This window comes from Tamandua tetradactyla, chromosome 1 (genome assembly GCF_023851605.1).
Source record: "Tamandua tetradactyla isolate mTamTet1 chromosome 1, mTamTet1.pri, whole genome shotgun sequence".
Taxonomy (NCBI): Eukaryota; Metazoa; Chordata; class Mammalia; order Pilosa; family Myrmecophagidae; genus Tamandua; species Tamandua tetradactyla.
The window spans coordinates 228,923,215-228,938,556 of record NC_135327.1 but is presented as its reverse complement, the minus strand read 5'-3'; the positions used below and the strand labels follow the sequence as shown (position 1 = coordinate 228,938,556).

The window sequence follows — 15,342 nt, the reverse complement described above, 5'->3', positions numbered from 1 at the left end:
TTTTCTCTTTTAGTGATTTAAATATATCATCCCACTGTCTTCTAGCTTCCATGGTTTCTGCTGAGAAATCTACACATAGTCTTATTGGGTTTCCCTTGTATGTGACAGATTGTTTTTCTCTTGCTGCTTTCAAGATCCTCTCTTTCTCTTTGACCTCTGACATTCTAACTAGTAAATGTCTTGGAGAACGCCTATTTGGGTCTATTCTCTTTGGGGTGCGCTGCACTTCTTGGATCTGTATATTTAGGTCTTTCATAAGAGTTGGGAAATTTTCAGTGATAATTTCTTCCATTAGTTTTTCTCCTCCTTTTCCCTTCTCTTCTCCTTCTGGGACACCCACAACACGTATATTTGTGCGCTTCATATTGTCATTCAGTTCCCTGATTCCCTGCTCAAGTTTTTCCATTCTTTTCCCTATAGTTTCTGTTTCTTTTTGGAATTCAGTTGTTCCATCCTCCAGTTCACTAATTGTAGCTTCTGTCTCTTTAGATCTACCATTGTAGGTATCCATTGTTTTTTCCATTTTTTCTTCTTTGTCCTTCACTCCCACAAGTTCTGTGATTTGTTTTTTCAGATTTTCTATTTCTTCTTTTTGTTCAGCCCATATCTTCTTCATGTCCTCCCTCAATTTATTGATTTGGTTTTTGAAGAGTTTTTCCATTTCTGTTCGTATATTCAGCATTAGTTGTCTCAGCTCCTGTATCTCATTTGAACTATTGGTTTGTTCCTTTGATTGGGCCATATCTTCAATTTTCCGAGCGTCATCCATTATTTTCTGCTGGTGTCTGGGCATTTGATCAGATCTCCCTGGGTGTGGGACCCAGCTGGTTGAAAGGTTTTTCTGTGAAATCTCTGGGCTCTGTTTTTCTTTTCCTGCCCAGTAGGTGGCGCTCGTGGCGGTCGTTTGTCTGCGGGGCAGTCGGCCCGGGAAACCGCGCGTGGAGGCGGGGGTCGCTGGCCGTGGCTTGGGGGAGTGCTGGTCCAAATTGCCCAGCTGGCCCGAGACGCCAAGCGTGACGGGAGGGCCCCGCTATCCAATGTTCCCAGTCAGACCGGGGAGCCACGTGCGTGGAGGGGACCCCAGACGCCAGCCACCCCAGCCGGGAAAACGTGCACCCCTCGGGTATCTCACAGCAGTGGATTCTCCCTACCCGTTCAGCCGTTCCAGAATGGGGTACGCTGTCTTTTTTGGTCTCTGTCGTGACTCCGGGAGCTGTTTTGTATTGTTTCTGTTTCTTTAGTTGCTTTTCTGGAGGAGGAACTAAGACCCGCGCGTCTTACTAAGCCGCCATCTTCTCCGGAAGTCTCCTGTGTAGTGGTCTTGACTGAGTTATGCTCCTGACAGGGACAGTTTGGGGCATTGCGCCCTGTGGAGTGGTGCCATTGAGCCTGACAGCTACACAGTCGGCCGGCTCAGTGGACCTAAGCCTGCTCACACCAAATGCTAAAGCCGGCACAAATGGAGCCTCTCTTCAGAATCGCCTTCCCAGTATGAAATGCGAATTGTCCTAGAGAATATGAGAAATGGTCCATGGCACTCTGGTTCCTGCTTAATACGCATTCATGTTTTTCCTGAGACCTTTTCTGGTTATACAAATTGTGTTTGCAAATTCAAAAGTAGAGATTGTCATTAAACATTAGAATACTTACATTACTTTTCAGTACTAATATTATTATAGAATATATAGATGAAAATATTTATTCCGAATGAGGCATTTATACCATCAGATTTTTCTTAGGCAAAGAGGTTTCAGTTCTTGAAGTAAAGCCACAGTTAATTACCAGTTCTCTAATGAAATGCATGGAAAAGATGGAAACCATAATAACTTATGAAAATAATTTTGAAAATAGCTGAAGTGGAGTGCTTATCCTGCCCTTTGTCTATCTCACCTCATTTAATTCTCAAAACAGTGGCTCTGAGTTAGTGCTTTCAGTATCCCCATTTTACAGATGGAGATTGAGGACAGAGAGGTCTACTAAGTTACTCATAAGGTTGGTTGTGGTAGATGTGATAATAAAAAGCTTTTTCTTCTAAAAGTATGCGTGAATTAGAATTTTTAAAAATTATATTCAACTTAGTGAATCTAACAAGATTTGGAAGAATGCATTTTTAAATCATATGTCAGGATTGGAAAGCTTGAAGAAGTTCTACTACTTTTTGGAGCTTGTCCAAACCATTTGACTTTAATTTTTATTGACAGGTAATTGTGCATTTTAAAAAATGCTTGCTCTAACCTGCCTCTGTATGATGGAAGTGTGAAGTTGTAGAGTCATCTCTCAATGATGTATTGCCACCATACTTTCAAGAGGCGGAATTTTCATAGGCACTGTTCTTTCAAACATGGTTTTTTCTTATTTACTCTTTAACTGCCTTTGTCAGTATTAGGGAGAAAAAAAATCTACCAAAACAATACCCACTTCTAAGACTATACATATAGATAGATAGATAGATAGTTGAGTAGTTAGACTTAAACTTCGCTTCCCCACAGTCCTCCACTGTGAGCTCAGGGCCTGGGGCTTTAGCGGGGGGGGGGGGGGGGGGGAGAGATCCACTTTACAGCACGATCTCTGCTCAGAAATCCGTATGGGCTTATGCAAACATTGAAATATATGAGCTGAGCTACAAACAGGGCCATTTTGAGCTGAAATGCAATTTTAGTTTTGTTAATGTTTTGATATGGTATGTCATTCTTCTTTAGGAAATACTACATTTCTTTGATTTGTTTTGGAGTTTGAATACCACTTTGGTACAGAGACTTGCATATCTTTCTCGATGTTTAACATAATGAAGTTTGCTCAGTTTGTTAAAGATATTCTTTGGTTCAGATACCTAAACATATTTTGTTTAAATGGATATTTAACGTGGGGCATTTAAGAAACTGCCTCCTTTTACCCAGTACATACCAAAGCCACTTTTGAAAGAAGTGTCACAATCAGTTCTAAACTGATGAAACTTAAAGCCTGCCAAATATGTTTACAGATTACTGGAGATAAATCTAGATATTTTTGTTAAAAATATACTGTTTCACTCTACCTAAGGTTTGATATAGTACTTGTTAGCCACAGAGGATGCCATCATGTAGACATAAATGCATATGTTTTAAGCGACTTAGATTTACCTCAGTAATTATTCAATTTATTTTTACTCTACTGGTCCCTGGGTTCAACCTCACTGAATAATTATACTTCTTTAATGAGGCTTTTACTAGAGTGTTAGAATTGGTGTAATATAACAACTAGCCTGAGTAAAAGTGGCTTCTTTTAATTGTTAATCTTGGGGGCAAACAAACCTGTCTTAAGAGATGAGATATTGGAAATTAAAGCAGGAGTTTATTATGGCAAATATTTTATCTTGATATAATGCCTATTTTCACATTTTGAGTAAATGGCTTGGTTTCTGCAGGACACTGTTAAGCCCAGCAACCTTTACTTCTTACCGAGGAATGATTTTAGATGTACAGAAAAGTTGTAGGAATATTACAGAGAGTTGGCGTGTGCTGTGGATAGCCCTCATTCAGCTGTCTCGGCAGTCGCAACAGGGGGTCCATGATCACCTGTTCTGCCCACCCTGACTACACCTGCATGGGGCCAGGGACAGCAGCTGCCTACAATGCCGTCGTCCTCACAGGGCAAGACACAGGAGGGCCTCGCCTGCACAGGGGTTGCTGCTTGTCTCCCTCTCAGATCTTCTGAAGTAGGTGTCAGAGTATGCTGTAGAAGTGTGTGTCTGTTAGTGCTTTTTATTCCTTGTTCCAAATGTCATTTATATAAAAGCTATCAGGGCTCTTTTTGCTTCATAACTACTGGTTCTTTAGGTTAACATGGACTTCTTTCTCTCCCCCCGAATCTTAGAGCTTTTGGTCATGAAGGACAACGAAAGGTGTTGAGGCTACAAAGAAAGCATCTTGTGTGTACTCTCTGCAGCTATGCACAGCCTTTCTTTCATAGCATTCTCACCTACCGTCTCCTCTGCTACCACATGTTAAGATCCTTTTCATTAAAAAGGGGTAGGAGCGAGGGGTTCCCAGCCCTCATGGGCCAACTGTCAGGGTCATCAAGGTTCCCAGCATTGACTATTACAAATGTTATTTTAGAAATACTAGCTAAGTAGTGACATGGATTTTGAGGGTCTTTGGTAACTCGCATCACCCACTTAAGTGGCACAAAACTACTCTAGCAGGAATTAATATAGAGAGGTTTAGATGCTTTAATATGCCAACACCGTCTACCTGTTAAGGTTAATAACTTGTATGCATTTCTTTTTCAATAGTTTTTCGTTTAGATAACTATAATTTTACAAACAAAGCCCAAAAACTACCAGACACTTTTAAATGAAATTGTAGCCTTCCAGAAAATTTGGCAAATTGGTCATTCAGCATAATGAAGTAGATATTTCCAGTTGTTTTTTAGTATAATGGTGGTGGTGGTGATAATAATGAGGAATTTTTAACTTTTGCCAGCTATCTTTGTAAAATATGTACTTTCCTGCTTTGGAATACACAAAGACAATTTATCCTCTTCCTGATAGTCATTATGGAAATAAGTTATTATGCTGTTAGTGCTTTCCATTCTGACATTTAGTATAGTTGGTGGTAGGAAACTATGATAATTTGGATTAAGAAAATGGCACTCATTGAAATCTGAAGCTAATGAGAATAAATATAAAGCCCTGGTAGAAGGAGCCCCCCCCCCCCCCAAAAAAAAGACCATTTCTTATGAGTCGGCTCTTCTGATTCTCATCAAGAGACTAAGGCAGTTCATAAAACTGATAATCGGAACTGAAATAGTAGATCCACTGATACTGCCTGAGTTGTGATTCATCCAGTACACAACCTAGGGGCTCCGTGGGAAGGGGCAGGGCGGGGCCACCACGGTGCCCCGACTCTTCGAGGGCTGCCTGCCCTCTGCCTCCATGAACGCCCTGACTCCCTCCCCCTGCCACTGGCTGCTGCTGCCCGGCCCCAGAATGTCTCAGGATACTACATTCTCTTCCTCTTTCTAATTAATTTTCTGCTTCTAATCTGTTCTGTGCCTAAAATTCTTTTTTAGAATTGTAACCAGAGTAAGAGTAGATGGCTGAGAGAAGGGCATTTCTTAGATAGAGGGTCTGAATCATTAAATGGCATCTTGTTTTTTTGTTGGCTTGAATTTTCCTTGTTGTAAGCTATTTATGAGTAACAAAGATTCCCAGTTAAGTGACTTCTGGAGAGGTGAAAAACCTTAGGATGTTTTGGTTTGTGGCTTGTGTGTTTTTATGTATCATTTTAGGTATCCAGCACGATCTTACATGGACATTATGACATCCCTTTTCCTGAGAGTTAACTGATTGTGAGGCAGAACTTAATTGTGTAAGCTCACTGGCTGTGTGTAGTCTTTAAAAAGATGATGGATGAAACCAGAAACTGACAGGCTGAACCTAGACATTCAAGTGTGAACTAGAAAATGTATCCTTTGAAGCAGTGGGAAACAAGGGCGCGATTCCATCTCCCTGGGAGTATTTCTGTGGGCTGTAGAAGTCCATTTTCCATGCTTAGTAAGTTGGCTAGGGGCCAGAATACTACATCAGGGTGTGAGTCTTTCCAGAAACCCCGTTTACTCTCTATTATCTGTGCTTGTGGTACCTGCTCTGCCACCTTAGTCTCTAGTGCATCGTATCCTGTGTCCAAGTACCCCACCTATTCTTCTCTTCTCATCTTCAGTTTCTTTAGTTTAGAAGTACTTCACTTCAAAGAAGTGAAGATTATTCTCAGTAATCTTGTCCTGAAAAAACTGTGCGGTGAGTTCATTTTATAAAAGCTTAAATTTGGTTTCATTCATGAAAAAGAAAAATAGGACTACCTTAAAAATTTTGGCTCTGTTAAATCTAAAAAGTATTTTAGGCCAGTACTAGTGTTCTTTGAGTAACAGTATTTTGTGCACAAGAGATGTGCTTCCAAAATGCCACTTTTTAAAGTTGCAGTATTCTTGGAAAGTAGAAGAAAGTAGGCACCTTAGAGAAGGCAATTTTATTACATTGGATTATGCAAGACTTTGGCCAGACTCCTTAGCTTCATCTGTTTGAGGATTCATTTTCACTTGTTTGGCACAAATCCCGGTAGAGGCCTTCAGAATTGTGGTTAGCAACATGAATGAATTACAAACTCTGGAGGAGCTCTTCAGTTAGTGGAGCTGGCTTCCTGCCAAAAAGACAGTGCCTTATATGAGGTCAGGGCAGAGCTGGGGTTCACTGAGCCCTGCATTGTGTAAAACATACTTGGGATGCCTGTTTGCTTTCTTTTAAAGTAAAAACTAAACAAAACAGAAAAAGCAGCAGGCTTCCAAGTCTATCAAAATAGGAAGTAACAAAAATACTGTGCAGGTTTTACTAATGATAGGGGTAGGTAATGGAAATAGGGCTCTGTGCAGTTAACATACTGAAAGTAAACCTGGACCTTTTGACTCCCTGCGCCAGCCTGGGATACCAGAAACTGAAGTGTTTGTTGTCTTCCAGCCTGTATTTTATAAGTGGTTTAATAATATTAAATGTCACATATTTGCTTGGCTACTGTGCTGGGCTCTTGGAAGTCTAGATATTTTGAGTTTTTTTTTTTTCCCCATGGGTTGGCACCAGGAATCATACCCGGGTCTCCGGCATGGCAGGTGAGAACTCTGCCTGGTGAGCCACTGTGGCTCTTTGTGGATACTTTGAGATTTAAAAGCAGGAATAGTTCACTTTGAATGTACTTGTCATTTACTTCTTTTTCTTCTTCTTTTTAAGTTTGGAGTTGGGTAACTTTTCTAACATTGACATCCTGGAATGGTGAAACAAGAATGAAATTTGCCCTTTGGACAGTCATTAATTCTTGTTTACATTCTTATTTGGGGAAGAACAGCTAGTTATTTACTCTGTTTGGAGGGAAAAATGTAAGATGTTGTCAGCTGGAATTCACTTGTGTCTGTGACTCTTCCCATGTAGGCAAACACCCTGTCTGGCTCTTCCCTTTGCCAAGCACCACCTCCAATGTACAGCAGCAGATTAAACCCCGGTTCATCAATGGCAGCTCTTATAGCACAATCGGAAAACAATCAGGCAGGTAAGTTCTCAACAGCTATTAAAATCTAAATATCTGTTCCTTTCCCTCATAAGGTTTCCTTCAGGTTGGTTCATTTTAGGGGTGTGGTTAATATCTGATTGAACCAATTTTTTTCTTTTAACCAAAAGAATCCCACTTGGAAGTAAATAGTGTACATGCTTTGAAATGGTGCTGTGTGAGGTGTGGTGGCCATGCAGGGCCAGTGCAGGCAGGCAGGACTGCCCCGTGTCTCCTGGGACTTCCGTGACTGTCGCGTTCAGTCCTTAGTCCTGTATGGGAAAAATAACAGCACTGGGTTGCCTGCAAGAGCCTAAACCCTGATTTGCGTAATCCAAATTGCATTACCCAAATTTGGTTAACAGAAAATCCTGTTAGAGAATTTCTACAGTGTTTAGTAATCCTGTGAATTTTTACCAGTTGACATTTTATAGCATTTGCCACTGGTGCTCTGTTATCAAGCCACTGGATTTGCCTGGTTTCCTCCCCTCCATAAAGATTTGTTGACATGTTCAAGTAGTCATGCCTGTTAGAGGGGAAGGGAAGGATTGTAGCCGTTTACCAAGAATGGTCCAGTTCTGTCTTTACTCTGTAAAGGTAAGAGGTTACCTGGCTCAGAATAAAGGAGGACAACGTTGGAAGATGCCAGCCAAGGTTGATTTCTCTAAGGAACTAAGTGTAAGGAAAATACAAGTTACTTTTTAAGCAGAGATGTTTGATACTAAGGAATATTTTGAAAAAAATTTTTTTAATATTTTCTTTTTAAATACAAAATTTCTGTATTCCTACTTGTCAATTTGGAAATTAAGTATACTTATGTAATTTTACTTTGGGTGTGAGGATCTGTGAAATATATATAAATTTAGTCAGTGCAAAATATGTAATTTTAGACATGGTATATGACTGTATGTAATGCGTTATATATTTTTAGGACTTGTCTTGGGATACAAAGTGTTAAAATACAGAGGGTACGGATTTGCTGTGATAAGCATACAGATGAGCTGTCCACAGCTGTGATTCATTACTTTAACCGTAGAAATTAAAAGTGGCTGATGGGAGGGTACTGCAAATGCAAACCACGCTTCTGTGCTGTAAAATTGAAAGGAATGAAAGAGGGAACATAATCCATGGCCTTCTACAACCACAAGAACGTGTCAGGACAACGCCTTACATGCCACAGTTCAGCAGTTCTAAACCAGCAGCCTCCTAAATCCTCTTTTCGTAGTAACTGCAAGATAGTGGTGGTTTAATGTATATTTTAGGGAAAATCAGGGCACAAGCTTACAATCTCTTATCTAGTGAGAGTCACTTTATCAGCCATGCAATATTTACACTGCAGATCAAGATCTTGGAGACAGTAGCCGCAGCCTGGCTGGCCGGGGAAGCTCACCCAGAGGAAGTCTGTCCCCACGGTAAGCATCACTGCACTGCATTGGAGAGGCCAAGGGAGTGTCTTGAGGTCCAAAATCTTCTGTTTCTCCTATCAGGAGAGTATAAATTTGTGAGGCTATAACAGCTTTTGATAGAGGAGAACCTTGTCTAGGAAAGGGATTCTGAATTCATTTGAATATTAGGTTTAGTTTCTAAGCTAAAAGATACTTTCTTTTCTTTGGTTTCCAATCAATGTGAACTCTTGTTTTTATCACTTGTCTATTTAGCTGCTGGTACTGGTAATGCATTGCCTTTGGGAATTAGTTTTGCTCCCAAAGAATCTTAAAATCTCTTAAAACTAAGGACTCAAGACTTTCAATTCTGGGCTCTAGTTTTCTCTCTATTGTGGGAAACTCACTTAACCCTTGATAAAATAGCATTTCATTCCTGATTGAGTCAACACAGTGCTCAGAATCTCTAAAATTCCTCTAATTCTTAAATTGCTTGAAATAGCATATAGCTGATATATGACATCATTTTGTGAAGTTATCGTAAATTTACAGCAGAGAATTCCAGCACCACATGTTCATTCTCTTCACTGTGACGTCGTCAAGCTGGGCCCCTGCTAGCAGCCCGCTCCCAGCCAGAGTTAAACTGAGCACGTCTGGGGGCTGCCTCTTCTCTCTTCACTGGAGAGCATGGTGATTCGCGACTGGGAGGCCCTGTATCCGCTGTGGAGGAGAGCTCAGCTCCAGGATATGGCTCTCTCTTTATTAATTGTATTCCACTTTTCAACTTCTGCAGCATTTCCTGGTTTGCCTTCTCTCTGCCCACTGGTTCTGTAGGCTCTACCTAAACATGGTATTAGACTGAGTGAGATGGTGAGCAGAGAGATGGCCCATTATAGTGCCTTTTTTCTAGGATGGGATAAGTTGCACAAAGAGTTAAAACATGCATGCGATGACAAAGCATGAATATGAGTCTTGCTAAGTTACTTAAACGTCTGGGGGAGTGTTGGTTAGGGAACATCCTATGCATTCACAGTCTAACAGTGCATCTTGTAGGGCCTTTTTCATATGGAATCCCTGGTGAACTAGAAGTAAGTAGTCTTGATTTTGCTAAGTGAACTCTGTAAAAATTAAATATTCCTTCTTTAGAAATCAGGAATCCTGCAGTTATCTGCCTGTGATTTTGTGATCTTTTCAAAGGAGAAGGGTAATGGCTGTTCTCATACAGCTAGCGGAGGAAGGCTTTCTGGGCCCCTTTAAACTTAAAGCACACACACAAGCTACCTAGAAGTTAGTCAGGATCCCTACTGTCTGCTGAGTGTAGGCTCTTTTGTTTGTTTGTTTGTTTGTTTTTAAATTAGCTAAATGCATGTAATACAATAAATGACACTAAATGATTTTTGACATATATTTCCAATCTTGTTATTACCCTTTACAATCAGCCTGAAATGTAATAGCCTAAATTATCCTGGCATAAGGTACTATTTGGAGAAGGATGTATGTAGCACATTTGAAATCGAAAGCCCTAATTTGCTTGATTTGTGATTCAAAGAGAGTTTTGTGGAGAAGCATGCCTACGCAGTGGCAGAAACACCAATGGGTGGTCGGAGGACCTGGGGTGTGGCCAGCTGTCATCCACTCCTGTTGTCCTGGGGCAAGTCCACCCTGTCTCTGTTCACCTGGAGATGGAACCCAGGAACCAGGTGTCAACTGCTCAGTGGGTTGTTGTGAAGATCATAAGAGAGAACTCTCTGGAAGCAATTTTGAAACTATAAAACTGTTTGCTAATGTATTACGTTATTATGGGGGTTGGGGACCAAAAAATGCCAAACTTTACCAATTTAAAAGAAAAATGAATGGCAGAACATTACATGGTCATTGTAATATAAGTGTTTGTGAAGGGCAGGTTAAGTGACCATCATTTGAAAATAGATCTAAGACATTTTAGAAATATTTGTATAAATAAGGGCTCAAATAAAAATAACTTTGATCTTAATGTTCCTTAATATTGAAAACAAGTACTTTTGAATTTATAACAAAAATCTGCTTCAAAAATTAAAAAAAATTTCTCTTTACTAATATTTGAGATTTTGTCATTTGTAAATTAAAATGCCTTGCACATTGTTATCATTGAACTGTGTTATGATATTTTATATTTTAAGGCAGAGTGATGGAACTCTTTTCTCTTCTGGCTAAATATTTTAGGCTTTTTTAACCCTGTGGTTCTAGTTTGCTAGCTGCTGGAATGCAACACACCAGAGATGGATTGGCTTTTAATAAAAGGGGATTTATTCCATTAGTTCTTCAGAGGAAAGGCAGCTAACTTTCAACTGAGTTTCTTTCTTATGTGGGAAGGCACAGGGCGATCTCTGCTGGCCTTCTCTCCAGGCCTCTGGGTTACAGCAACTTTCCCGGGGTGATTCCTTTCTCCATCTGCAAAGGCCTGGGCTGATCTGTGAGTGCTGAGATGAGGAATGCTGAGCTGCTTGGGCTGTGCTACGTTGTGATCTCTAATTTAAGCACCAGCCAATTAAATCAAACATCGTTCATTACAGCAGACACGCCTCCTAGCCCATTGCAGATGTAAATCAGCAACAGATGAGGTTCATGTACCATGGGCTCATGGCCACAGCAACAGAACTGAGTGCCTTCACCTGACCAAGTTGACAACTGAATTTAACTACCACACCTGTCTTGCCCCGTTTCTTATAAAGCTTCTAGCAGGTTCTTTTACAGCCTAGTTCGGAGATTATTGGTGGTTTGTTTCTATTTTTTAGTGGTTTCTAATTGTTTTGTATGGCCTGCTACCCCATTGATTTTACTGTTTGGGGAGGAAGAATAGTAATTACTCAGGTTGAGGGTAGATTGTAGGTTTATAAATTGAGGAACCTGCTACTTGTAGGATAGGCATCTAGAGTTGGAAAACTTACATGGGGAAAAGGGGTCACCTTAAGGTAAGGAACTCACGTGCACCCTCCTCTCCCGCTTTTTAACTTGAGAATTACTGTTTTTCACAGATCCCCTGTAAGCAGCTTACAGATTCGCTACGATCATCCAGGCAACAGCAGTTTGGAAAATCTGCCTCCAGTAGCAGCCAGCATAGAACAGCTTTTGGAGAGGCAGTGGAGTGAAGGACAGCAGTTTTTACTAGAACAGGGTACCCCTAGTGACAGTAAGTATTCTTTTTTTATCTTAAAGATAGGTGGTTGGATGGACAGATGGTCAGACAGATGACAGGGAAACAGGCAAACAGGTGGACAGATGCAGAAGACACTCTTCACCCAGAATAGCAATGAAATTATGATATGCATTTTCTGTACTATGGTGAGAAAGTGTAACGAATGGTTTAGTATAGCAGAGTCTACACTTCTACTATCTGGGTTTGAATCCTGATTTTACCTTTTATTAATAGTATGAATATGGGCAAGTTCTTTAATCTTTATATACTCTAGATTTCTCATTTATAGAGTAGAAATAATCCTGTACCTGTATTTTAGGGTTATTTTGAGGATTAAATAATATTAAAAAAATATGCAAAGAACTCTGCCTGGCACCCACACGTTGGCTGGTTATTGTTCATTGTCTGTCCTTATTTATACTCTTGGTCTTTCCATTTCTCCATTCTACTGTATTCTTATCAATTTTAAAGTTTTACTAAAATGAATGGGGTTCTCTTGCTTAATTGTGTGAAGAAAAGTTGTTCACCTCTGGAGAATTTATGAATATGGATGGATAGTCTAGTATGGCCAGCTGTCCTTGAATTTACATTTTGGAGGAGGAAATAATAATTACAGCTTTATGTATATATATGTGTGTGTGTGTGTGTGTTCTATTTACCATACTATATATAATATATATTATATATACGTATTTAGTATCCTTACCATTTTTAGTGTTGGAGCCATGGTGGAAAATGCCAAAAAAGCAGTTACTGCAGGTGGTGGTTAGTGTTAAGGACATATGTTTTCAGGGGAAAAATAGGTGGTTTTCATTTTGGGATGTAAACTTTTGCTGCTTTATTTTATTTAAAAGAAAAACAAAACCATTTTGCTGGCGCCAGAAGTTGCTATTTTTATGAATGATGCCCTGACCAAAAAAAAAGGGAGGTGCGGGTGAGGATTAAGAGCTGGAGAACAGGTTTGGTGAGGCCTCTCCGTGGGGTCAGCAGCAGGTCTTTGGGGACTAGTTGGGAGACCCTGAGGTTGGGTTAAACAGATGCAGCTTTCCAATTCCTTTTTAAGTGCCCGTCCATGGCATAACAGCCTTAGTCTGTGTTGTCAGGCGGGTTAGGTGGGGAAGGAGCAGCAGGGTTTGGGGGGGGCGAGGTGGGGGCCTTGGGCTGGGGCGGGGTGGGGAGGGGGAGGGACGGGGCCTGCGGCGGGGGCGGAGAGGCGAGGGGGAGGGGCGGGGCCTGCGGCGGGGGCGGAGAGGAGAGGCGTGCGGGGCGGGGCCTGCGGCGGGGGCGGAGAGGCGAGGGGAGGGGCGGGGCCTGCGGCGGGGGCGGAGAGGAGAGGCATGCGGGGCGGGGGCGGAGAGGAGGGGGCGGGACGGGGCCTTTCGCGGGCGGCGCGGGCCCAGCGCTCCCTGCTGACTGTTCATGGGTTTACGCAGTGGCTGCTGCGTTTGGGAGATTTTTCTCAGTATTTCTGGTGCTAAGTGGTTTAAAACTAGCAGGAGACAAAAACCTGTGCTCTCAATTGGGGTAAAGGATTTTCGTTATTGAGATTGTGTCCCACTTTAAATGTGATTTTAATGGAAAGTAGTGGCAGCCATTTTGAAATAATAGGACATTTATTTTGATGAAAAGAAAAGGTTGCCTTCTTTCCTTTTTGAGAATGGAAATTACTTGAGGCAGGTCCAAAAGGAACAAGGAACGACCTCACTTGATGCTTATATGCATATAAATATAAATATATTGTGATAGGTTTATATATAAATTTAAGAACAAAACCTGATCATTTAGAAGTGTTTCATGGAATTTCTACTTTTCTGCTTTGGCTTAGTTTTAAATTTTTATTGACACCTTTCTCCTTAAAATGCTTAAAACTACATGTGATTTGTCTTTAATTAAAAACCATCCAAATGTTTGCTAGTTTTAGGAATGCTGAAGTCATTACATCAACTTCAAGTTGAAAATCGAAGATTAGAGGAACAGATTAAAAACTTAACTGCCAAAAAGGAACGCCTTCAGTTATTGAATGCTCAGCTCTCAGTGCCTTTTCCAACAATAACAACAAATGCTAGTCCATCTCATCAGATACATGTATTCCCAGCACAGCCTGGTAAGTATGAAACATCTATTGTGTTTGAAGGAAATATGATAGACTTCCAGTGTTTTTTCCGTAATATGTGAGAAACAGTCTCACATATTATGGAATGGTCACCAGTTAGATGAAGTTGTGGAAAAGGAATGATAGGTTATTTTTGGAGGACATAAAGAATACTGTTAAGTGATCAGTTTGAATTGGCTCTAGCTTCCTTAGTGTATAATTTAGTGGTAAAGATTATTTAAATTTTTAATGACCTCTTTTGACTTTAAGGGCACAGTATTCAATAAGGAGAGGAATTTTTACCTTTAAGTAGGTTTTAGGAATAACAAGACTTCTTACTTTAGTATTTTTAATGTGGGCTTCAACTTACATTAAGTAAGTAATCTCTTAAGTAAACTTTTAGTCTTACGAATAATATAATTTAACGAGGTGAACAGATTTCTTTTTGTCTTTTATTATTCTAGCTCCTCCTGATTCCTTAAACAGCAGTAAGAGCCCTCATCTAGGAAACAGCTTTTTACCTGATAACTCTCTTCCTGTATTGAATCAGGTAATCCTGGTATGCTTATTTGCATGTATGTTTTACCTGTGAACAGAGTTTACTACATTAAAAGGTGTAAAATTGTTAAGCATTGTTGCCCTGTTCTTTAGAGCTTAAGTCTCTCACTTCTCTCTCACCAGGACTTGACCTCCAGTGGACAGAGCACCAGCAGCTCTTCGGCCCTGTCCACTCCACCCCCTGCGGGCCAGAGCCCGGCTCAGCCAGGTTCAGGGGTGAGCGGAGTCCAGCAGGTGAACGGTGTGGCCGTGGGGGCACTGGCCAGCGGGGTGCAGACAGTGCCTCCCACCCTGCCCACTGTGCCCGGTGTGGGCGGCATCATTGGGGCTTTGCCAGGGAACCAGCTGGCACTCAATGGCATTGTAGGAGCTTTAAATGGAGTTATTCAGACCCCGGTTTCAATGTCACAGAACCCTGCCCCCCTCACCCACACCACTGTGCCACCTAATGCCACACACCCAGTGCCAGCTACACTGACGAGCAGGTGAGGACCTTCCTTGAAGAGGTTTTGGGTTTTGTAAGTTAAGCATAGCACCTGCGTGGTCCACACTTGAGTAAACGTTTCCTCTTCTTTTCCTGTTGGGATTTTTAATATGTTTCCTGCGATATACTCTAAGGAAAAACAACCCACCCCAAACTTTCAAACTAAGTATGTTATACCCAGAGTCATTTATTTTTTAAACATAATTCAGATTTAAAGAAATTAAATCAGTTTTAGTAAAAATGTATATTCTGTGCTGAAAATTTCAGTCCTTGTCTGGGGTGTGCATTAATTTTTCTTATTCTCTTACACACTGCATTCATATCATAAATTTTGAAGAAAGGTAGTATTGTAATGGAGATCACATCTGAATATTGGTTTCTGAAAAAATCAGCTGTGTAAATTTGTTAACTTCATAATAATCAGAGATTTTGATACAGGATGAAGGCCAAATATTTATCTTGAGTTTTCAGGTAGTGAGTCTTCGTATTTCATTGTACTAGATTTGCATTTGAATGTTTATTCAAAACTAAGGGACTAAAGCCTTGTTGTTACTAAACATACCTTTTGAAAGTAAATAAGT

The 15,342-nt window shown here is 40.7% G+C and overlaps 1 protein-coding gene across 1 annotated transcript in view; it reads left to right on the top strand.

Moving 5' to 3' along the window:
* The window catches only part of MLLT10 (MLLT10 histone lysine methyltransferase DOT1L cofactor), a 250,202-nt gene that overhangs the window by 223,884 nt on the left and 10,976 nt on the right, over positions 1-15,342 (top strand). The window contains 6 exon segments of the mRNA XM_077154301.1: positions 6,956-7,073; positions 8,410-8,482; positions 11,467-11,621; positions 13,543-13,731; positions 14,184-14,269; positions 14,401-14,762. Coding sequence (XP_077010416.1) covers positions 6,956-7,073; positions 8,410-8,482; positions 11,467-11,621; positions 13,543-13,731; positions 14,184-14,269; positions 14,401-14,762 — 983 coding nt within the window.